This window comes from Scyliorhinus canicula, chromosome 2 (assembly GCF_902713615.1).
Source record: "Scyliorhinus canicula chromosome 2, sScyCan1.1, whole genome shotgun sequence".
Lineage (NCBI taxonomy): Eukaryota > Metazoa > Chordata > Chondrichthyes > Carcharhiniformes > Scyliorhinidae > Scyliorhinus > Scyliorhinus canicula.
Genome location: NC_052147.1, coordinates 36,062,590 through 36,087,691, shown reverse-complemented (window position 1 = coordinate 36,087,691; position 25,102 = coordinate 36,062,590). Strand labels below are relative to the sequence as shown.

At 43.8% G+C, this 25,102-nt stretch overlaps 1 protein-coding gene across 5 annotated transcripts in view; it reads right to left on the bottom strand.

The window, feature by feature from the left end:
* The window catches only part of LOC119952425 (potassium channel subfamily K member 10-like), a 46,350-nt gene extending 21,470 nt beyond the window's left edge, over positions 1 to 24,880 (bottom strand). The window contains exons 1-6 of one of the 5 annotated variants that reach the window (XM_038776186.1): positions 23,830 to 24,880; positions 22,827 to 23,313; positions 22,600 to 22,738; positions 20,415 to 20,737; positions 15,243 to 15,360; positions 3,841 to 4,001 (exon numbers count right to left, since the gene is read on the bottom strand). In XM_038776186.1, the coding sequence (XP_038632114.1) occupies positions 3,841 to 4,001; positions 15,243 to 15,360; positions 20,415 to 20,737; positions 22,600 to 22,684 (687 nt within the window). In that variant the 5' untranslated portion in view covers positions 22,685 to 22,738; positions 22,827 to 23,313; positions 23,830 to 24,880. The other 4 variants (XM_038776171.1, XM_038776178.1, XM_038776202.1 and 1 more) reach the window with 4 other exon arrangements.
* Positions 24,881 to 25,102: the final 222 nt, after the last annotated feature.

Sequence of the window (25,102 nt, the reverse complement as noted above, 5' to 3'; positions counted from 1 at the left end):
TTCATTGACAGCCTTGGCAAACCAACAGATTTAGTCTGATGATATTAAAATACAATCAATTAATAAATTATGGTTGAAATTTCACTACTCTTTGGAATTTTTGCAACCATTACAAATACACACCAGAATACGTCTTCAATGACTTACTGATAATGAAAATGACAAATGAAATCTAGAAGATCCATTTAACTGGAAAGGACGGTGTGACACTTTTCAATGTTTACTTCAAAGTTAGGTTGCTGTTCCATGATTTTACAATTGCGAGTTTAAAAAAATGTACACATTTTGCCAAATGTAGGGGATTGTGACTCCAATAGCTTCTGAATTATTAATATTCTGCTAGAAAGTCTACTTCCTTAAAGAAGCTAGATTGAAACATATTTCGAACACGATAATGCAAAAGGATCCCTTTTTAAAATTTATTTTACTTTGTCTTCTTCCCTCTTTAGGACTAAAGGTGTCACACAGCATTCTCTTGGAGGGACAGTTTAATGGTTGTTTTGCTACCTGGTGTCTAATTAGGCATCTCCATAACCATCTACACGAATGTATAAAAGTTCCTGAGTGATATGCCTTCAATTTTGCAGTGTTCTATATGAAGAAAGACCTCAACTCCACTGATACTACAACCAATGCCACATGCAGAATGAAAGTGAAAATGCATGTCTATCTACTGCCTGTAGTAATGTACTGTCACACATATTGTTTCATGAAGTAGTCTTTGAAAAAGATCTGTGGAATTATGAACTTGCTTCATGCACCACCATTACAGCTAACACTTATTTCCTCACCGTTTAAAATTGGATTAAGTGCGCAGTAACTCAAATTAAGAGACAGCAAAACATAAGTATTTTTGTTGTCAGCTATTTTCAAAGTCACATCCTCTCTTGGGTGGATGTTCTGTGAGCTGTACATTGCCTGATGAACCTTTGATAGAACTCAAACAAAATTCTGACTTGCAGAAAATCTTTAAATTCCTGCTACTTATCATCTGTAATGACTGAATTAAATTAGTGATCTTCATTCAATTTCCTGATGTAGCAATCAAGAGAATTAATTCACATCCCAAACATGGTTACAAATCTGGGGCTGGATTCTCCCCTACCCGGCGGGGCGGGGGGGTCCCGGCAGGATGGAGTGGCGTGAACCACTCCGGCATCAGGCCGCCTCAAAGGTGCGGAATCCTCCGCACCTTTAGGGGCTAAGCCCTCACCTTTAGGGGCTAGACCCGCGCCGGAGTGGTTGGTGCGCCGCCGGCCAGTGGGAAAGGCCTTTGGCGCCATGCCAGCCGGGGCCGAAGGGACTCCGCCACCGGCAAAGTCCGCGCATGCGCTGGAGCGTCAGTGGCTGATGATGTCATCCCCGCGCATGCGCGGGGGGGGGTCACCTCTGCGTCGCCCATTGCGGAGGCTGATGCCCGACGCGGAAGGAAAAGAGTGCCCCCACGGCACAGGCCAGCCCGCGGATCGGTGGGCCCCGATCGTGGGCCAGGCCACCGTGGGGGCACCCCCCGGGGCAAGATCGCCCCGTGCCCCCCCCCCCCCCCCCCAGGACCGCAGAGCCCACCCGCGCCACCTCTCCCGCCGGTAAGGGAGGTGGTTTGATTCACGCCGGCGGGACAGGAATTACAGCAGCGGGACGTCGGCCCATATCGGGCCGGAGAATCGCCGGGGGGGGGGGGGGGGGGGGGCTGACCGGCGCGATTCCCACCCCCGCCGAATTTCCAGTGCCGGAGAATTCGGCGGCCGGCGGTGGGGGGGATTCACGCCACTCCCTGGCGATTCTCTGACCCGACGGGGGGGTCAGAGAATCCCGCCCCTGTAATTTTATGATTCATATACTTCAGGCATATACATTTTAGGTGGGGTTTCTAGGATAATTGAAAACATCTGGTTTGAGAAACTGGTAAACAAACCTGAAGTAACAGCAAATCAAAGAGTGGCCTATGATTCTTGAATAAGGTCATGGTGGGAAGTGTTGGAGACTAAACAATGGGCTAATTCTCTCAGTTTCCTTGGTGGAGACAACTACAGCTGCACCAATCAGGTGTTTAAATGATTGAAATGGTTTCCCGGACCAAAGGAGAAGTTTTGGAATTGGAGATTATGAGCGTGATCTTCCGAAAAGGGAAGATCGTCTCCGAGCGAGCACGTTTAGCCATGTGCTTCCCGGCACTCACAGTGCCATTTAAAAATGGTGTACCAATCTCTTGCACTGGGGAGTTCCGGCCCAAGGAGTTCCCCACTGTACAAAATGGGGCTATGTGTGGCCTCGGCCATGCATTCCCCATTGAGGCACTTTATACAATGCAAGTCGAAATGAATATCTTTCTCGGCACTTTGAGCGCCAGGAAACATGCAGCTAAATGTGCTCGCAAGGGGACTTTGTTACCTTTTGGGAGAATCGCGTCCGAAGTGTTCAGTTAGTATTGCTTGCTTTGTTTAAATCTTGTGCAGTAAATGTTTGTATTTAAAATGTGAAACCCTGTGCTGTAATTATTTCAATTCGTAACTGGGAGTTCGCATTTGTTTTTACAAATTACTAATCTCTGGCCGCCATTCAGCGGACAAATGTTTAAGTCTGCTTTTGGACAGGTTCGACGGCACTGTGCCATTTTGTGTGGCCTTCCCACCAAGGCTGTACTTAGAGGGATTCCCAGCTGGCAAGTTGATCTCGCCAGCAGAAACCGTTGTTCACAGATCGGGGTGCCATTTTGATCAGCAGATACCGATCTTTCTCCGGCCCTTTCTCAACGCCTCTCTCCTCACACAACCTTGTTTTGTCGCTTTGGAACTCCCCCCTTACACCTGCTAAAATTGGCAATGGTTCCTGATGGTGCCAGGGTGCCCTCGTGGCACTGCCAGGGTGTCATGCTGGCAGTGCCAAGGGTCCTATGTGCCGGGGTTCCATCCTGCCCTGTCCCCGACCACCCGGAGTGTTGCATTTACAAAACAGTTATTTTCAAGTCCCTCTTTTACCCAGCGCCATTCTATCTCAGAACTGACTGTCATCAAAATTGGGGGCGAGTGCAAAATAATTCTTCTGTTTGTCTACTTTGGGGTCAAAAGAGCAAAATAGCCACCTTGTATCTCAACATGTCAACATAATTTTAAACAAGAATATGGATGTTTGAGGCTAATGAACATCCTTTGTTCTGGGTGTGGTATTTTCAAGGGTGCTTTATTTTAACTCTACATAATATTAAAGAATTAATGATCCAATTTCTTTTGGTAATTTTAATGACAGAAAAATAATTAGAATGGCATTGAGCATGGAAGTGTATTGGTTTGTTACTGGCTAATCAAAAAGAGAATGGGTATTTGGGAACATGAGCTCATTTTTTTTTAAATTCTAGAAATAAATGGCTGGCACAATAAAAGTGACAAAGTTGCCGGACAGTCGTAAAAACCCAACCGATTCACTAATGTCCTTTAGGAAAGGCAGTCCACCGTCATCACCAGCTCTGGTTTGTACATTTATTCAGGTACAGCACCAACATGATTGATGCTTAACTGCCCGCTAAAGTGCCCCAGCAAGCCATTCAGTTTTATGAAGACAACTATGCAGCAGTTCAAGAATATGGTTCCCTGCTACCTTTTACAGGGGCAATAAATGCTCACTTTGTCAGTGATGTCTACCTCACAAAAATAATTTGAAATATATAATAACACCATTGAAGTGTGGCTCCTGGATATTTTAGTGCAACATTATTTGTTCTTTAGAATCTAGTTTTTTTGTTGTTTGGTATATTAAAATCTCCTGAGAATGAACACTCTGTAGTCCATACAATTAATAGTACATAAAATTACATAATAAAGTAATGAATGTCTGTCAACTTACTCTGAATACTTTCTCCACTCTTGCAATACTTTTACCAAAGATTGTGCCCAATTGATCCCCAATCCCTGCTAACAGAAAGCCAAAGAGAGGAATTCCAAACAATGCATACAAGATGCAGAATATTTTCCCTCCTTCAGTACTGGGTGCAATATTCCCGTAACCTATTAAAATAAATAAGAAAAGATTTTGGGGATATAATGATAAAGGCATACTGATCTCATGCTACTTAACAGATAGTTGTCAGGAATGAATACACGATACCATCAAACAGTTCAGAGATATACATAAAAGATGTATGTGGCAACAGGGGTTCATGAAAGAGGCAACAGGGATCAAATCAGTGAACTATAAACCTGCACAGTTAAACTACTACTCTATCTTTTGTTCCCAGGTGTCTTAACCCTTGGAGAAACAAAAAATACTTTTCAGCAATTATATAGTTAGTTCAGTCCTAAAAGGGTAGGTTAGTTCAGTGTACTGCAGCAACGCATATAATATTGTATCTGAGAATCCACGATTTGCGTTCTGTTTAGAAACCACAGCAATCCAAAATTGATATTCAGTTTCTCTGCTTAGGTTCTGAAGCTTTGATACCTTATTTTGAAATCTGAATGTCCTGTGTACCCAACAGAAATGTTCAACCGATAAAATCAGTGATGTCCCAGAAGAAACAGTTCAGAGATGATGGATTGAAATATAGTGTCAATAAATCTATTTTTGTTCTGTAGTTTTTACTGTGCCTGCATATTAGGGAGAAAATAAGCATGAGAAATGAATGGTATCAGCATTAACTCTCCATGTTATTAATTGTGCATACTTTGTTTATAATACATGACGGTTGTAGCCATTATAGATAGCACATTCATATAATATGCTAATTAGACCTAAACTGTTTAGCTAATTACAAAGGCACATCTCAATGGAGCTTTGACTAAGGGTTCCACTATTATAGTAGATCGTTGATCAATTATCATTGAATTTAATTTGTAATTCAAAATTTGCTTAATTATATAATTGGTTTTCCTTAGTGGCACAAAGGAAGTCTGCAGCCTACATCTGTTCTACATTTCCCAACACTGCTGGGACTGGAGAGCTGCCGGACAATCGGATTGTCCAGCAGCTCTCTGAGGTGAGACGTCCTCTCCAGATCTGGATGGAAGGCTTGTCTGCAGCCAACAGAGTGTTGGATAGCTGCGGGGCAGTCATCGGGAGTGATGATATTTTCAGTGATGGGATGGGGAACCCTGCACTCTGAAATGTCCTGCTGTAGTGTAAAGTCTTCTTCAGAACCTTATAGGCCCAGCACTGATGAAGAAGCTTCACCTCAGATTTTTGGTAGAAAAGCAGTTCCCCATTTTGAAACTAATTTATTTTTTGATTAGTGCTTCAAAGGAAGCCTTTTGAAAATTAAGTGTACTCCACTTGTCTCTATATAAGGTGTGGGATTTCAGAATGCCTTACCTGTTAATGCAATGGTGTAATATCCTGCTACACCACAATGCTGAACAAAAAACTAAAATTCTAGTCATCCGGAAACCCTTATTGTGAGGTTTGTACGCCTTGCTAGAAGAACAGCATACTTTTCATTTCTAGCTACCAATCATGCTATGTATGAATTTGCAGAACGGACTACATTCCATCTCTCTATACATTGTTACTGAATGTTCTGTCATCAAATGCATATAAAATGATTTTAAATAGTGATTCCGGAATTCAACAATACATTTATTTATTGACTAAGATAGGTAAAAACAAAGAGCATGCCTATTTATTTCTTCAATCCTAACTATTATCACTTCTGGATAGTTTTAGCAAAACATGGACGCTTTAGTTGATACACATTGAATTCATATGAACCTTTACAAAATGTCATGAAAAACATTTTCAAAGGTTTGGTTGCACACTGTATATCCTTTTGTTTCATATTGGGCCTTTGAAAGATTTGAACAGTAGAGTTGTCAATTCAGATCACAAATGCATCCTCTTTTACAATACTAACTCACATATGCTGATGGCAAACCAAAACATTAATTTGACCTCTTAATATAGTGAGCATCCGAAAAATCTTTACAGAAAAGAAACCGCCACCGAGCATTGAAAGATGAATGAAGGCTTAATTAGAGATGGGTTTTGAGGAGGTGTCTCAAGCAAAAAGGCGGTAAAGAGGTGGTGGGGTTTAGTAAAAAAGTTCCAGAGTATGTGGCTAAAATTGCAGAAGGATTATGAGAGAAGACTGGCAGCCAACATAAACGCGAATCCCTAAGTCTTCAATAGGCATTGACAAAATAATCAAGAGTGGTCAAAAGAGTAGTGCCGATTAGGGACCTCAAGGGGATATCCACATGGAAGCAGGGAGCGTGCCTGGGGTATTAAATGAATACTTTCCATCTAACTTCACCAAGGACTTTCTATTAAAGAAGTAATAGAAAGGGTCAATGAGGGTAATGCTGTTGATGTGGTGTTTATGGACTTCCAAAAGGCATTTAATACAGTGCCGCAAAAAGGGGTCGGCATGGGAGCTTATGGAGGTGGCTTCATGCAAGGGCACCAGTTTGGGGGCGTTGGTAACTGCGCCTCTGCCGTTCCTGCCGCCACGGTACTCCACCAGCCCCGTGGTGGTGGTGGCCCTGAGAGTCTGGGGCAATGGAGGAGACATGTGGGAGCAGAGGGACATTGGTCTGGTCCCCAATCTGTAGCAATCACCAGTTTGCCCCGGGAAGTATGGATGGGGGTTCCGGATATGGTGGAGAGCGCCAAACAACATGTGCCAGGCTCAGCCTGATACAATCTAAGGTCGTTCGCCGGGCTCACATGACAGTGGCCCGGATGAGCCGATTCTTTGGGGTGGAAGGCAGCTGTGCAAAATGTGCGGGAGGACCAGCGAACCATGTCCACATGTTCTGGGCATGTCCGAAGCTTAGGGGATTTTGGAAGGGGTTTGCGGACGTCATGTCCACGGTGTTAAAAACAAGGGTGGCACTGAGTCCCGAGGTGGCAATTTTTGGGGTGTCAGAAGACCCAGGAATCCAGGAGGAGAAAGAGGCAGACGTTCTGGCCTTTGCTTCCCTGGTAGCCCTTAGACGGATACTATTAGTATGGAGGGACTCAAAGCCCCCGAAGGCGGAGACCTGGCTATCGGACATGGCTAGCTTTCTCTGTTTGAAGAAAATCAAGTTCGCCTTGAGAGGGTCACTGTTAGGGTTCAGCCGGAGGTGGCAACCGTTCGTCGACTTCTTCACGGAAAATTAATCGTCAGCAGAAGGGGGGGGGGGGGGGGGGGGGGGGGGTTAGTTGAGCTTAGACTAGGGGGTTAATAAAGATGGGACCTGTAAGGGAGGGAGACAGCTTTTGCACTATGTTTATAGTTTCATGTACATTGTTTATTGTGTTGTTGTTATAATACCAAAAAATACCTCAATAAAATGTTTATTAAAAAAAAATTACAGTGCCGCAAAACAGACTTGTGAGAAAGGTTATAGCTCATGGCACATTACAGTAGTAATGTGGATACAAAACTGGCTGAATAATCAGAAGCAGAGGGTATTGGTCAATGGATATTTTTGGGGCTAGAGGATGGTTTGTAGCGGAGTTCCCCAGAGGTTAGTATTGGGACCCTTGCTTTTCATGATATATGATGTCATTTCCTTAGTTTGCAGTAGGCAATTCCAAAGTTTGTAGATGATGTAAAACTTGGAAGCATTGTAAACTGTGAGGAGAGTGTTGAACATCAATAGAACATAGACAGGCTGTTGGAGTGGGCAGATAGGTGGCAGATAAAGTTCTCTGTGGAGAAGTGCGAGGTGATGCATTTTGGTAGGAAGAACATGGACAGCCAATATAAAATAAGGGGTAAAATTCTTAAAGGGGTGCAGGAGCAGTGGGATCTAGGTGTAGATGTGCATAGATCATTGAAATTGGCATGACAGAGTAGTTAATAAAGTAGAACATAGAACATTAGAGCGCAGTACGGGCCCTTCGGCCCTCGATGTTGCGCCGACCTGTGAAACCATCTGAAGCCTATCTGACCTACACTATTCCATTTTCATCCATATGTCTATCCAGTGACCACTTAAATGCCCTTAAAGTTGGTGAGTCTACTACTGTTGCAGGCAGGGCGTTCCACACCCCTAATACTCTCTGAGTAAAGAAACTGCCTCTGACATCTGTCCTATATCTACCACCCTCAATTTAAAGCTGTGTCCCCTCGTGTTTGTCATCCCCATCCGAGGAAAAAGACTCTCACTGTCCACCCTATCTAACCCTCTGACTATCTTATATGTCTCTATTAAGTCACCTCTCAGCCTTCTTCTCTCTAACGAAAACAACTTCAAGTCCCTGAGCCTTTCCTCGTAAGACCTTCCCTCCATACCAGGCAACATCCTAGTAAATCTCCTCTGAACCCTTTCCAAAGCTTCCACATCCTTCCTATAATGTGGTGACCAGAACTGCACGCAGTACTCCAGGAGCGGCCGCATCAGAGTTATGTACAGCTGCAGCATGACCTCGTGGCTCCGAAACTCAATCCCCCTACTGATAAAGGCTAGCACACCATAAGCCTTCTTAACAGCCCTATTAACCTGGGTGGCAACTTTCAGGGATTTATGTACCTTGGATGCCGAGATCCCTCTGTTCATCTACACTACCACGAATCTTGCCATTAGCCCAGTACTCTGCATTCCTGTTACTCCTGCCAAAGTGAACCACCTCACACTTTTCCGCATTAAACTCCATCTGCCACCTCTCAGCCCAGCTCTGCAGCTTATCTATGTCCCTCTGTAACCTATAACATCCTTCAGCACTATCCACAACTCCACCGACCTTCGTGTCATCTGCAAATTTACTAACCCATCCTTCTACACCCTCTTCCAGGTAATTTATAAAAATGACAAACAGCATTGGCCCCAAAACAGATCCTTGCGGTACACCACTAGTAACTGAACTCCAGGATGAACATTTGCCATCAACCACCACCCTCTGTTTTCTTTCAGCTAGCCAATTACTGATCCAAACTGCTAAAGTGTACAATATTCTGGGCTTTATTAATAGGGACATAGAATACAAGAGCAAGGAAGTTATGCTGAACTTATACAAGACACAGGTTAGACCTCAACTGCAGTATTGTGTACAGTTTTGTCCACCACACTTTCGGAATGATGTGAATGGATTGGAGAGAGAGCAGAAGAGGTTTACAAGAATGGTCCCATGGATGAGAAACTTCAGTTATGAGGATAGATTGGAGAGGTTGAGACTGTTCTCCTTGGAGAGAAGGAGGCTAAGAGGAGATTTGTTTGAGGTGTTAAAAATCATGAGGGTGCTGGACAGAGTAGATCGGGAGAAAGTGTTCCCACTCGTAAAAGGATCAAGAACAACAGGGCACAGATTTTAACTGATTTTCAATAGAAGCAAATGTGGTGTGAGAAAAAGCTTTTTCACACAGCGAGTGGTTTAGGTCTGGAATGCACTGCCTGGAAGTGTGATCGAGGCAGGTTCAATCGAGGCATTCAAGAGGGCATTAGATGATTGTTTAATTTATGTGCAAGGGGACGGAGAAAAGGCAGGAGGATGGCAGTAATAATGTTCACTTGGATGAGCTGGTGCACACATGATGGGCCAAATGGCCTCCTTCTGCACGGTCACGATTCTGTGAAATATAGGTAATTTTGGAAAACCATTAGTAATGAGCACTTATTCGCAAAAGGACTTACCTTAAAGTCAGTTCTCCCTTGGGCCCACCCAATTAGTACCAGATCCACACAAATCTAAGCCTGTGTAAATACTGCACTGTAAATGCTTCTCAAAGACCCAGTGATTTTCAACTGGTTCTCATACAGTGGTGCAGTCAGCATCCCAGTTCCCTTCAGTCAACCATAAAGTGTGTGTGTGAGGAAGTGGGGAGTGAGGACGCTTGGGCAAACGATACTGCAAGATTTCCCCCCTGTCATTCCAAATTACAGGGGCTGGTTTAGCTCACAGGGCTAATCGCTGGCTTTTAAAGCAGACCAAGCAGGCCAGCAGCACGGTTCGATTCCCGTACCAGCCTCCCCAGACAGGCGCCGGAATGTGGCGACTAGGGGCTTTTCACAGTAACTTCATTGAAGCCTACTCGTGACAATAAGCGATTTTAATTTTTTCAAATTCAGACGGGAAAAAAAAGGAAGAATCTCCAGTAACTCATTAGCTGTGAGCCACTTTGTGAATGATGTTAGGAGTTTTCCACTCCAAGTTTTTAAAAATAAATTTAGAGTACCCAGTTAATTTTTCCAATTAAGGGCAATTTAGCGTGGCCAATCCACCTAGACTGCACATCTTTGGGTTGTGGGGGCGAAATCCACACAAACACAGGGAGAATGTGCAAACTCCACATGGAAAGTGATCCAGAGCCAGGATCGAACCTGGGACCTTGGCACTGTGAGGCAGCAGGGCAAACCCACTGCGCCACCGTGCGACCACTTTCCGCTCCAAGTTAACAAGAGCAATGCAGTCAAGTTTCAATCTGAAACAAGCAAATAAAAACGTAACTTAAAAAAGGAATGAGCACTGAGCCAATGCACAGACAACTAGTGAATCTGTTGTGGATTTGTCAGTGAAGCAACCAGTAGTGCGTGGACATATGAGCAAGGAGCAGGAGTCGGCCATTTAACCGCTGCAGATCATGACTGAATAGATAGTAACCTCAAATCTGCATCCCACCTACCCCCGATAACCTATTACCCCTTTGCTTACCAAGAATCTATCCACATCTGGCTTATAAAATATTCAAAGACTCTGCTTACACCGCCTTTTTAGGAAGAGGGCTCCAAAGACTCACGACCCTCAGAGAAACAAAATTCACCTCAACTCTGTTTTAAATGGGCGAACCCTTATTTTTAACCTGTTACCCCAAATTCTAGGTTGTCCGACAAGAGGAAACATCCTCTCCACATCCACCCTGTCGAGATCTCTTGAGATTTTCAAGGTTTTAATCAAGTTGCCTCTTACTCTTCTAAACTCTTGCAGCTACAAGCATAGCCTGTCCAATCATTCCTCATAGGACAACCCTCCCATTCCAAGTGTTAGTCTGGTAATCCTTCTCTAAACTGCTTCCAATGTATTCACAGCCTTCCTTCAATAAGGTGACCAATACCGTACACAGTACTCCTGATGTGGTTTCACCAGAGCCTTGTACAACAGAAGCATAACCTCCCTATGTTTGTATTCAATTCTCCTATTGGGAACGTAGGAACATAGGAATTAGGAGCAGAAGTAGGCAATTCAGCCCTTCAAGCCTGCTCCGCCAGTCAGATCATTGCTGATCTCTTCCTGGTCTCACAGCCACCTCTCTATCTGTTCCCCATGCCCCTTTATCTGTTTTTTAAAAAATCTGATATATATCTATCTCCTTCTTGAAAACATTTAATGATTTGGACTCCACCACATGGGGCAGCGAATTCCACAAACGCACCACCATCTGCGAGAAGTAGTTCCCCCTCATCTCAGTTTTAAATCTACCGTCTCTCAACTATAACTGTAACTTCTTGTTCTAGATTACCCCAAAAGGGGAAACATTTGGTCTACATTTACTTTATCAATCCCTTTTAATATTTTATATACCTCGATCAGATCCTCTCTCATCCTTCTAAACTCCAGTGAGTATAAGACCAAACTGTTTAATCTCTCCTCATACGTCAACCCCTTCAACCTGTAGTCAATCTGGTGAACCTCCTTTGAACTGCCTCTAATACCATCACAGCCTTCCTCAAATAAGGAGACCAAAACTGGACACAATATTCCAGATGTGGTCTCAACAATACCCTATACAATTGCAACAACATCTCTACTTTTATATTCCAGTCCTTTTGCAATAAACGCTAACATTCCATTTGCCTTTCTTATTCTATTTTGTACCTTGCGTTTGTTTCTCTTTGTTTTTTTTATAAGTACAAGGCCTGAGGAAGGCGACGTGCATGAGAAAGCTTTGATTGGGGTCAGGGAGAAAGGCAGGAAGAGTTTCAGACTGTGGCATGATATAGATCATCCTCCACCATCACTGTAAATATTACTGAATAGCCCCACTAACTTTACACCATTCACATCACAATTGTGCCAGCAGCCACCAACAGGAACAAAATTCTTGCTCGTGTCACAATCAGCATAGCTGCTTATTGTTTGGCAAATGTTAAATTTATCTTGATGAAGAGGAGAGGGGGGATGTTGCTGGATGTAAGGTATGCGCACGTTCTTTTCACTAGGTGACATTTTTATTCAGTCTTTCTTTTTGCGCAGCTGACCAGGAGTACAACAACCAGACACTGCCATACTGTCGGAAAGTCCCTTTTATCTCTTAACCAACACATTCTCTGATCATTATCACAATTCTGTTTGTGGGATTTTGCTATGTGCAAATTAGCTGTCACCTTTCCTACATTAGAACGGTGGCTACATTTCAGAAGTATTCATTGTCTGTAAAGTATCTTCGGGGCTACTAATGTTGTGGAAGTTGCTATATAAATGTAAATCTTTCCTTACACTCCCGTCAGATTCAGCCAATACTTTTTATTCTTTATGATTTGATGCTCCAGATTCATTAAATGCATGATTAGTATTTAGGAATGGATTGCTTTTCGCTACTTGATTAAGGCACAGGACGTCATGTGTTGCAACAAACAGTGTGGTAGTATGACTAGAGGTATTACGGTAACCAGCAATGCTGAGAGACTATTGGTGGAGAAGGCTCGCTGCTCACTGGCCCAATGGTGTGTAACACTAGTCACCCATTGGTTAGAGCTGTAAGGTAGCTCCGCCCTGTAAGGCGGGGTATAAGAGCCCGTGTGTTCCCCACAGCTTCCTTTCTGTACCTGAGCTGCTGGGGAAACATCTTATCTATTAAAGCCTCCAGTTTCAGACTACAACTTCACTTCTGTGGTCTTACAACACCAGGTTAAAGTCCAACAGGTTTGTTTCAAACACGAGCTTTCGGAGCGCAGCTCCTTCCTCAGGTGAATTGTGGTCTGTGACTATGGTCAATTGATAGTGCATCAAACAGTGCCAGAAGCTCTAAGTTTAAGTCCTGCTTAGGTTCAGATTCTGCTTCCAGACCTGATGGAAGGTGTGTTCACAATGTGGTCAAACAGGTTGTCAATTTGTGAATTCTTCCAATATATACCAATGGTGCTTGGTAAAATTAACAGTGATATTTGGTCATCCATGTAATGGTAAAATAATCAGAACCTCTTGCATCATTATTGCTTGTTCTAGACTACAACATGCATGTTGCAACAGCAGCTTGGGCTGCTTTTGGGGACAGCTGGTATGGATCAGATAGCAGGGAGATGGTTGCATAGTGGTGATGTCACATGGCTAGTAATCTAGATACCCTGGCTAGTAAACCAGAGACCCAGGCTAGTAAACCAGAGGCTGAGGCTAGCAATTTCTAGGCCCAGGCTAATAAGCCAGAGGCCCAGGCTAATGTCCTGGCAACATGGCAGCAGGGGGGATTTAAATTCAATTAATAAAATCTGGAATTGAAAGCTAGTCTCAGTAATGGTGACCATGAAACCATCACCGATTGTTGTAAAAACCCATCTGGTTCACTATTGTGCTTTAGAAAGGGAAATCTACCACCCTTATCTGGAATTTGCTATCACAGAAAGCAATTTAGGCCAAAACATTGCATGTTTTCCAGAAACAGTTAGCTATAGCACTTGAGCTCACAGGGAACAAAGAATTAGGGGAGAAGCAGGATTAGGCTATTGAGTTGGATGATCAGCCATGATTATAATGAATGGCAGAGCAGGCTCGAAGGACCGAATAGCCTTCTCCTACTTCTATTTTCTATGTTTCTATTTTTTTTAAACTTTAGAGTATCGAATTATTTTTTGCAATTAAGTGGCAATTTACCGTGGCCAATCGACCTAACCTGCACATCTTTGGGTTGTGGGGGTGAAACCTACGCAGACACGAGGAGAATGTGCAAACTCCACACGGACAGTGACCCAGGGCCAGGATGGAACCTGGGTCTTCAGCATCGTAGGCAGCAGTGCCAACCACTGTGCCACCATGCTGCCCCATTTTCTAAGTTTCTATATACTACATGTGCCTCCACATATACAGCAATGTGGTTAATTCTACACTGCCCACAGAAATGGCCAAGCAAGTCACTTTGAAAGGCAGCAAATGCCATTGATGCCCATACCCCAAGAAAAGATAAAGAAAATTGTTGCCAATGTCATGGAGATGATCCCCATTCTGGCTGGGGTGGATTTGGGACCTGCCCCTTTGCCTTTTTGCTTAAAGTGGAGGTTGTGGTGCTGTTGCAAGGAACAGAAGAAGATCAGATCAAGGGGCCAACATGAGAGCTCAATGGAGAGGGCAGAGCCATTTGAAAGTAGCTGTTCCACTAGCTAGACTCCAGGGCACGCACAAACAGGAATAATGTAATCAATGTGAAGGAAGGATAGGTTCAGAAAAGGGGCATACTGGTTATTATTGCATTGCGTGTTTCCCCCAAATTAATAGCAAATTCAAGAACAGAAACAAACTTTTGGAATAAATTAATGAGAAGAACAGGAAGAAAATAGTATCAGAGACAGATTTTTATGTATGTATATACGGTTTACAGCAGTAACTTCAGCTTTGCTGCAATCAGCATAATGTGTTCTCAAACACGCTTCAGTTTTAATTCTGAATTCTTGATCCAACACTTCAACTAGATGACTTATTTTTCATTTTGAATCATACTCCAGTTGTGCATTCGTTGGTTAACATTCAAAATAGGGAACAAAGCAAATACACAAGAGAAGAGGGATTTGCAGACCTTAGCCATTGTTTGTCCACCGTAGGTTTGCATCTTAATTTACGACACTGGTACAGCATGTGTTTAGTTTATGTACGAAGAGAAGGGGATTGTAAAAAATAAAAAGGAGAAGAGCTTCATATAGATTTTTTTTAAATTTGTTTACAGGATGTGGTTATCACTGGCCGGGCCAGCTTTTATTGCTCATCTCTAACTGTCCTGCATTTCCGAGGCCATTTGAGAGTTAAGCTCTGGGCCTGGAGTCACATGTAGGCCAGACCAGTCCTTCCCTAAAGGATATTAGTGAACCAGATGGGTTTGTATGACAATCGACAATAGTTATCATTAGACTTTTTAATTCCGGACTTGTTAAAGAATTCAAATTTCACCATCTGCTGTGGTGGGATTTGAACTCGGATCCCCATAGATTTTCTCAGTAACTTCATTGCAGTAAGCCAACTTGTGACACTGATAAAGATTATTATTATATCTTGCCCTGGGCCTCTACTGGATTACTAGTCCAGTGACAATACCACTACGCCACTGCCTCCTATTCTGGACTGCTTTATATTGTAGTGAAACGGTTTTCACATATAATACTAATATTGGTAACAACATTTTTAAAAATTACCTATCGTGGTTATCACAGTCCCAGCAAAGAAAAAGGCACTACCAAGTTCCCAGTGACTTGAATTGTTAGCTGAAGTATCTACAGGATTCACTCCAGCGCCAAGAGCCTCAATTGCATGCTGGAAAGAAACAATTCAACATTAATAAATTGTACTTTTTTAAAAATCCACAGTAAAGCAATAGAAGCATTTGATTGTGAGAGCACAGATCAATAGCTTAATGAGGTCTTCAAATAATGCATGTAACCACCTAGAGCACAGGGCCCACAAAGCCTTATGAAAGTATTCTGTTAGTTTTCACGTGTACGCTGATCACACCCAGCTCTACCTCACGACCACCCCTACTTGGTTGGTCCACTATTGCCAAATTATCAGACTGCTTATCGGACTCCCAGGACTGGATCAGCAAATATTTCCTCCAATTAAATATTGGGAAGACTGAAGCCATTATTTATGGTCCTCACTCCAAACTCCGTTCCCTAACTGCAGAACTCCCGTTGCTCTACCTGGCAGCAGTCGGAGATTAAGCTAGTCTGTTCACAACCTTGGTGTCACATCAGCCCCAAAATGAGCTTCCAGCCTCATATATGTGTCATTAAGACTGCCGATCTACACCTCCCTAACATTGCCTGATTTTGCCCCTATCTCAGCTTATCTGCTGCTGAAACCTTCATTCATGCCTTCATTACCTCTAGACTTAACTATATCAATGCACTTATGGTTGGTGTGAAAATCTGATTCCAAATTCATGTATTTTAGAGGCATAACATTTAGTTTTAGGAATGTACCTTTTAAATTGGGGATTAAAGTATCAAATGCAAGTTCAACGGTAACACTTGGTTGAGGAACTGGTAAGGGTTAGGGCAAACACGTCATGGGTAATTAAAGTTCAGAATATTTGTTTCATGAGGTCAGAATTGGAAGGGAGAAAATTAAGCAATGAATGATCCATGTCTAAGCTTGTGATAGAACCTGGTGGTTTACACTTACCTCAATAAAAGATTTTGATTATTTATTCATCTTGGATGAAATAAAGTTAAAAGGACATTTGTAAACAAAGGAGGTTCTTGGTGGAACCAGTAAGTCTAAGGAGAATGCCCGAGCTTAATTATAAATTGAATGATTCATGTGGATCTCATATTTAAAGGTTTGGTTTTGAAGCCGAGAGTTAATTAATGTGAATTCCTGTTTTGGAACATCCCAGATATGCCAAGCTTCCACAGAGATAGGTTGTAGGGAATTGTGCATCACTTCTTGGCCTTTTGGCTAAGATCAAGCGTCAGATCGAGCCCAAGACAAAGTGCAATGTCTTTTATGTCAGCTTGGGTCTTGTATGTCTCTCTTGTGGAGGTTATTCATGAAGGTCTCGCCTTCTCAACCTTGCCCGTCGCCTGAGGTGTGGTGATCCTCAGATTAAAACACCACCAGTCAGCTTTCCCCCTCAAAGGGGAAAGCACCCTATGGTCATCTGGGAATATGGTGATTTTACCTTTTACCTGTGGAGACCATCAATTGTTTTCAATTTGAATTGGATTTTTGAGCAAGCAATGAGATGGATGAAGGTCTTGCCCTGTCTATTCTGCGTATTGGCTTTGTAACTTTAAGAATGGAATTTCAAAAAACAATTAATTTGTGAAGAAGGAACTAACTTTTTGTGTCGGGTTAATCGGTGTGTGTGTTTGCCCGCAGAAGCAGACAGTCAGCAATTCAATTTGAGAACAGCAGATAGTATTACAGCCCACTGAGTCAATGGACAAAAAGATAAATGTTAGCCAGGCCTGCACCTCAAGCAGAGAATATACTAACTTTATAATTCATCATGCGGAATGTGTGGGGGCGGCGGGAGCTTGAGCTCAGTTTGGAGACAAAAGTTCTTGATGGAAAAGAGATTATTTTTTCCCAGTTTGGAGCGGGGAATGAAACTGCAATAACTCTCATTGTAAAAACTTAGCTTCAGGTGAGAAATCCACAATTGTGAGGTTTCGAACAAATGTTTCAGGATCGCTTAGTCAAAAGTTAATGGAAGAAACACCTTGAAATTTCATACCTCAGAGAATAGCTGGAATGCCGAGGAGAAATAAAAGCAAATTCCGGAGAGCTGTAGCATACTGGTTTGAATTCCAAAAAGAGAAGTAAATATACTCTAATCTAGATCTTGATAAATTATAGCGTTAAGTTGGTAGAGCGTGCTTTATTTTTTTTTTAGATATATATATATATAGAGCAGTAAAATTTGCTTTTGTTTAAAAACGTGAAATCCTGTGGCATAATCTCTTTCAGTTAATCACTGAGTGTTCAAATTTCCCTTTAGACATTAACAACCTCAACAGGAATTGTAACACTCATCTTCCCACATTCCAACCTCCTAAAACCTGAAGGGTATCCAAAACACTGCTGCTGTATTCAACTCAGTCCCATTCACCTGTCACCCTTGTGATTGCTGACCCATGCTGGTTCCCAGTGAAGAAACATCTTAATTTTAAAATTCTCATAATTGTTCTCAAACATTCCACAGCCTTGCCCCTCCCTTTCTCTGTCATCTCTTTCAGCCTCACAACTCTCCAAGTTCCCTGCTCTCATCCATTTATGAGTTCTCGGGAGATCCCCAATTTTGATCACTCCACCATTGGTAGCTGCATTTGAAGTTGCCTAGGTCCCAAGTTCGGAATTACCATCTCTATACCTATTTGCTTTTCTCCTTTACAATACTACTTAAAAACCTACCTCTTTGACCAATCATTTGGTGATCTGATCTACTATCTCCTTATGTGACTCCATGCCATTTCTAATGGTCCTATGAATGGGCAGCATGGCAGCACAGTGGTTCGCACAATCGCTTCACAGCTCCAGGGTCCCAGGTTCGATTCCCGGCTTGGGTCACTGTCTATGCGGAGTCTGCATGTTCTCCCCGCGTCTGCGTGGGTTTCCTCCGGGTGCTCCAGTTTCCTCCCACAGTCCAAAGATGTGCAGGTTAGGTGGATTGGCAACACTAAATTGCCCTTACTGCCCAAAAAAAAAACGTGGGGTAGAGTTACTGGGTCACGGGGATAGGGTGGAAGTGCGGGCTTGGGTGGGGTGCTCTTTCCAAGGGCTGGTGCAGACTCAATGGGCCGAGTAGCCTCCTGCTACACTGTAAATTCTATGAAGCACCTTGAGACAATGTTAAATGGTCTATATAAATACAAGTTGTTGCTTTAGTTACTCCATTCCAAAATAATTGGCAAAAGAAGTAAAAGCAATGTGAGGAAAACCATTTTCACCCAGATGGTGGTTGGAGTCTGGGACGAACTTCCTGAGAGGGTGGTGGGGGCAGGTTTAATCCAGGTACTCAATGGGGATTTGGATTGCTATCTGAAAAGAAAAGACATGTGCTGTGCAAGGTTAAGGGGACTAGTAGCTACAATGCACTAATCAGAAAGCCAGGGCTGACTTGATGGGCCAAACGGCCTTCTCGTACACTGTAAAGATCCTGCGATACTCTCCTGCAGGCCATTCCAGAAATCAGCAGCAAGTTGAAACCACAATATTAAATTTAAAGTTAGTTTGTAATGTAGCTCGGCTGGGAGTATTTTTATGCCTCAGGAATTAAAGTGTTTTATTTATTTGGTGTTTTATACTGTAACTGTTTTGAGAACGAATGAGTTTCATCGTATACAGTTAAGTGTTCCACTGTACATTTAACATCAGACAGTACGGTATCACAGTGGTTAGCACTGTTGCTTCAGACGTCAGGGTCCCAGGTTCGATTCCCAGTTTGGATCACTGTCTATGCAGAGTCTGCATGTTCTCCCTGTATCTGCCTGGGTTTCCTCCAGATGTTCCAGTTTCCTCCCATAAGTCCCGAAAGACATGCTTGTTTGGTGAATTGGACATTCTGAATTCTCCCTCAGTGTACCTGAACAGATGCTGGAGTGTGGCGACTTGGGGATTTTCACAGTAATATGTATATAACAGTTGATGACCTTTCGTCAGATAATCATATCTTGCATATTTGTTCAACTGACAATATCAATTGTAACAAAGTTACAGGAAAAAATCTCGAAAATAAATTGTTACAAATCTTACAATAGCTTCCTATGTATAACTCAACTGCCTTTTTTGGAACAAATTCTGGTAATTCGCGCACTATTCTTCAAGAATTGTGATTCTGCTCATTCCCAATATGTGTCAGTTTGTCCTTAAATCGCCCACTTCCCCTAGGTAACAGATCCCAGGACACTGCATGAAGAACAGCAGGATAATTCATTCCTGACCAGGAATGATCCCTCAACCAACGTAACGAAATAAAACAGGTTATCCGGCTATTGATGGCTGTGGGGTTTGCTGAGTGCAAATTGGCTGCTGTCTTTCCTACACTTCGCATGGGTGTTTAATTGCAAGTCTTTCTCTGTATTCGGGAGAAATGATGCGACGGTAATGCAAATGATGCATTAACCTCGGCTTGTTCAATTGATGGCTTTTAAAAAAACAAAGATCGGCCCGATTTAGCACGTGCGTTCAGTGTTTTGTTTCCTGTCTCCTGCGTTGCACAATCTGACTGGCAGCCACTGGCCAAGTGGCTGACCCAATGCCAATACCAAATGTACTTCACTGTTTGGGTGATACCACTGTCTATGGGCTGATGGGAGACTGGGGAATTATCGGCGTTGTCATGGTGATGCATTATGTTAATATCGAAATCAAAAGTGAAATTAGTGCAGTGGCGTTTGAAGGCACCGCGCCTTTTGGAAATGCCCACGCGAGTTATAAACGACACCCGAGATAGTTGTTCAAAAATTACCTCTGGGCGGTATGAATAACCCGGACCTGTTTAGGTTCAACCACAAACAGCGTGCAATCTTTAAGACGTCCGAGGTGCTCAAGTGTGGGAAATAAAAGGTGTTAATTTGAAAAAAAAAGGGGTTTGTGATGGGAATGAATTGACGTGATTTCCTGTGGTTAGTGGTTAATTGTGGATTCAAGGTGATCTTATGGCCTGTCTACACGGCTGAGCATTATAGCCTGAACAATAACCCCCTTTAAAAACAAAAACTGCTTCCCCTTTACCAAAACCGAACAAACGTAATTCTCTTTCAACATGATTTTTATTTGGATGGGAAGAATTAGGGCTGCTCCGCACAATGCATTTATCCAACCATTTTCGTAGCACACACAAAACCAGTTCATGTTCATACCTCAATGAGCGCGTCAAGCTCCCCGGGCTTCACGCAGGGGTGGTTTCGAATGAAGTTGGATTTCTCCATCGTGATCTTGTCCTTCTGTTGGCTTTCGAAAGGTTTCTCCAGCGCCCTGAAGACCGTCCCCCCGATCACCAGGTAAAGCACAACCACCACGAAGATGGCCAGCACTGTCTTCCACTTCATGACGGTGGGCGAGCTCTGCGGGCCAGTGTCCATGCTGGATACCACCGTGGTCCTGGAGGAGATGGACAACCTGGACACCGGGTAGTGCCCGTTGCTCTTTGGGTCACAGGCCTGCACGGTGGCTTGCACGGCGACTGAAACAGAAAATAAAGGAAGAGTAACTCCTATCCCAGGATGGAAGGAGGGCAATAACCTACAGCTCTGTGGCGAGCCCAGGAAGGACATCTGCAGCTTTCATTGACACTCTGATACCCAGTTAAGGATACACACTAACTTCAGACTTTCCTTCCGAGTGTGACCTTGTGATCACAGATGTTTCCTGGAGGTGTGGGGCGAGTGAAACGCCCTCTGTTTAAAGTGTGTGTGCAAGTCACCCTCCTTCAAGTTTAGTCTGTGAAATGTGTTCCTGCTGCCGGAATGGTATTTTCATACTTTTAAACAGGGGCCAATGGCAGTAGCGCTCCCTCGTGACGGTCCTGGCACTGTGTGCTGTTTCTCAGAGAAGAAGTTACTGAGTGAGAGTGAGGGAGGTAAGACACCGGGGCACTGGGTCAGTGCCTCCTCAGCATGTAGGGGGTCAATGGGGCTGTTCAACTCTGGGGTAGGATTCAGACATGGGGGGGGGGGAGAGTGCATTTTGCCAATTCAATCCTTCATTTGTCCCCGACCAACACCTAGATCTTCCCAGCTAAAATAATGCTGACTCTGGCTAACTATGCCAACTTTATGTGTTAATTGATACCATGCGTTTGCATTTCGATCAGATTCAAATCTATTGCAATATATATGGCTGCATCTATTCGGTATTGTTTCAAGAGCCACTGATGGTTTCGGAGCTTTCAAAGTACTGGCGGGAACTGGCATCTTGTGTAGGGTCGGTTTGAACGCATCTAATCCGTTCTGCGCGCAAAGCAAGGATAGCTCCTTTATAGACACCACACACTCCACTCCCGGTGGGTGCTGAGCGTTTGTAACAGCGGATAGCCCAACCCCGTCAATCCGCAGATCGGTTTGGATATTTGCATACCCCTGTCGAAAGCCGTTGGGGACATTGGCGGATGTGCTGGCGAAGACCATTCTGTGGCGAAAAATGCAAAGAGGCTTGGAAATGATGTCATTGACTGTGGAAGGTTAACACTGCCCTCCTCACATACAGCCCTCAATACACTTTCCCAGCGGGAGGGAAGCGGGACTGTTGACTGGTCTGTGATGGTGGTGCCAAATGTGTGTGGTGGTGAACCATTTTCACCAAACTCAGGAATATTGGCAATGCAGCAATAGCCCGATAGCGAATGGGGGAGGGGGTTAAACGCTGAAGGGGTGCAAACATATTCATTGGCCATTTTTGACATGTCAGCGAAGTACAGGAGAGTGTCAGAAAAAAAGATCTATTTCGTAGCAATTTTGCCCAGAGGAGCTTTTTGTTGCTTCCTCCGCACCAGACTGCGGGTATTTTTTTTTGTGTTCAGCTGTGTTGCTAACCGGGTTCTTGCAATAAAGCGGAAAAAAAAACACACCAGCCAACCAGCTCGGCACACACACACCACAGCTGCTCAAGTGTGGGAAACGATCGATTCAAAGAAGAAATAAACGGAAAGCGAGCGATTCCCACCATGCATTTTGGAATGAATAAAGATTTACATATGCAAAGTGACCCATCGAAAGGGCCAGGAGCCCGAACAGCAGAGAATGAATCCTTTCAACAACAAAAAAATGGTCCGGCCAGGACCTGGAGTGGGGAACCCCATTAGAATGAATTATTTCCAGCAATTGAGAGTGAAATGGGGGGGTGGGGGGTGGGGGGGGGGGAGATTGGGCCACTTCAGGGCACAACAGTCACACTCGCTCACGCAGTTGTCCACCGTTTTGTGGAAGCATTTGTACCTTAAATAATAGGCTCAGACTATCAACCCAGGGGACAGGTACCGTTCAATTCGTGGAACACGCATTGCAATAGCACAAACACACACATTCTTACTGCAGTACAGCGACGAACCTGGAGGGTCACAACTAGTGTGTTTTCTTGACGATTCTATTGGAAATTTCATCTTGGATCGCCAAAATCTTCTTTTCCCTTGCATTCGCAAATTGCAGTCAGTTACTCGGAATCCCCGGTCTTAAGATGAAAGGCCATCCTTTGGAGTCAACATTTTGTGTAAGGTCCGTGTTTTATTCCAAACCAGTCGAGAAAATAAAGAGATTTTAAAAAAAATATATACCCACAGACACATATTAACGCGGAAACCATAAACCGGGCTGAGCTCGGCAACATCAGAAAGGAGTCATGCCTGGATGATCTCACCACTGCAGAGCGAATTGCAGGCGTCTGCTTCGTTTGTGGCAATTTAAAACCAAAGTATATTATCAATGGAGAAAATCGCAGCTCTGGCTTCCGGAGTGGCTTGGAGTGGCTTTGCACTGGCTGTTGTTTTTTTTCCTCCTCTTGGCTGGAGATGGGGGCTGTGTGTGTTGTGTGTGGCGGGCTCCTGTTGTTAGGTGGAGTAGCGAGTCGGAGCCACCCTCGGCTGGTGGGCACATAGCAGTATCCTGCGGCAGGCAGCAGCCACCCTCATCAAACATTCCCCACACAAAAGAGCGGAAAGACGGTCAGCAGCGTCAGACGGGATGGGCAGGCTCCTCTCCAGGGAGGTGGCTGTTTACGCTCCACTTTATTGCTTCGGGAACGGTCGCAATGGCTGCTCCTGTCTACCTGCAGAATACATGGAGATATATCACTTCGCATCTCGGCTCTTATATATGCATTGGTCTCGTTAAGAGGCTGTTGTAACATTCCACCATTTACCCATCGCCCACACACACACAGTTAGCTTTATTGGACCACATATAACTTGGTGCAATAGTAAATCTCTGATTGCAAATACTTTAAAAGTTATTATTCCAAAAGCACATCTGAATATTGTAGGACCATATAATCCCTACAGTGCAGGTGGAGGCCATTCGGCCCATCCGAGTCTGCCCCGACCCTCTGAAAGAGCACCCCTACCAAGATCCACTCCCCCACCCTATCCCCGTAACCCCATCGAACCTGCACATTTTTGGACAGTAAGGGGCAATTTAACATGGTCAGTCCATCTAACCTGCCCATCTTTGGACACTATGGGGCAATTTAACATGGTCAATCCACCTAACTTGCACATATTTGTGACCCTGGGAGGGGGTGCAGTGCATCGCTTTTACAAATCGGATCCAAAATATGAACACATACTGTAGTATCTGATTTTGTGTTAACGTGTTGGCTAATGCATATGGAGGAGCGCATCTGTGCACCCCATGCGTCTACGTCCAGGCGTGGCCATGGTGCAAGCAAATAAAAGGGATAAACAAGGGAGCGGGAGATTGTACCAAATCAGCATCGATGTCACACAGAAAGAAGTTCAGCTGGTTGCTTTTTCCATGACTTATCGCATTGTGCCGCAGCCGCTATCTTGGACCTGTGCGGAATGTTAATGAGCCCGGGATTGGCCGGGCGGCGCTTTCATCTGCAAACCACTGCTGGCCCCGAGTGAGGGGGGGACAAGGAGAACAAAGGAGACTTGGACAACAGAAAGTTACATTTTTAAAAATAACTGGGAGGGAAACCCGGTTCGTTTGACCCTTTTATTGTAAAAGGTGTCAACAAACGCAACCTTTTCCAAATTGTCAACGCTGGACAAAACAGGATGAGATTAGGATACATACAATAGCGTAAATATAATCAACCATACTTATCTTTGGCAGACTGTAAGATCATACATAGTAGCCGAGTGAGGATTTCTGCGGTGCTTCTTTCTCCAAAGTTCGCCCATCCCTTGTTTCCTCTCCACCTGCTATCATTAATAAAGCCACAGCAACCCTTTCCAGTGATTTACTCGTCAGTCCGCAGTCAACCAACCATCACCTCCATGTGCTAAAGCTCAACAGTGTTTTCAAAGTGACCGTGTCAATGCCCTCTGCAACTTTAGTATCTGTAGTTTGACCCTGTTAATGTTCATTGCTAGAACAACTGATACAGCGTGTATGCCTTCATTTCTAATCCACAATAACCGATTGGCATCTCTCCTGCTCCACTAAACTTAGCGGCTATCTCTGTATTGTAGGCACATGGCAGGAATTAGCCGGACCCAAACGCATTAAATATTAGGCGAAACCAGCCATTCAACTGCTATGCCATTTTGTATCTGTTCATGGGAAGTGAACATTGCTGGTCACCCAGCACTTGTTGCTCTTCTCCCAATTGAGAAGGTAATAATGAGTCATCTTTTTGAGCTACTGCAGTCCCCGTGGTGTCATTATATCCAGTGTTGTTAGGTAGGGAATTCTAGGATGTTGACCCAAAAATTATGAAAGAATGGTGATATATTTTCAAGTCAAATAGTATGAAACTTGAAGGGAAATTACAGGTGATGGTGTTTCAGTCACCCGCTGCCCTTGTTTTCTGAGAGGGTTGAGACTATGGGTTTGGAAGGCGCTCTCGAAGAAACCTTGGTGTGTTGCTGGAT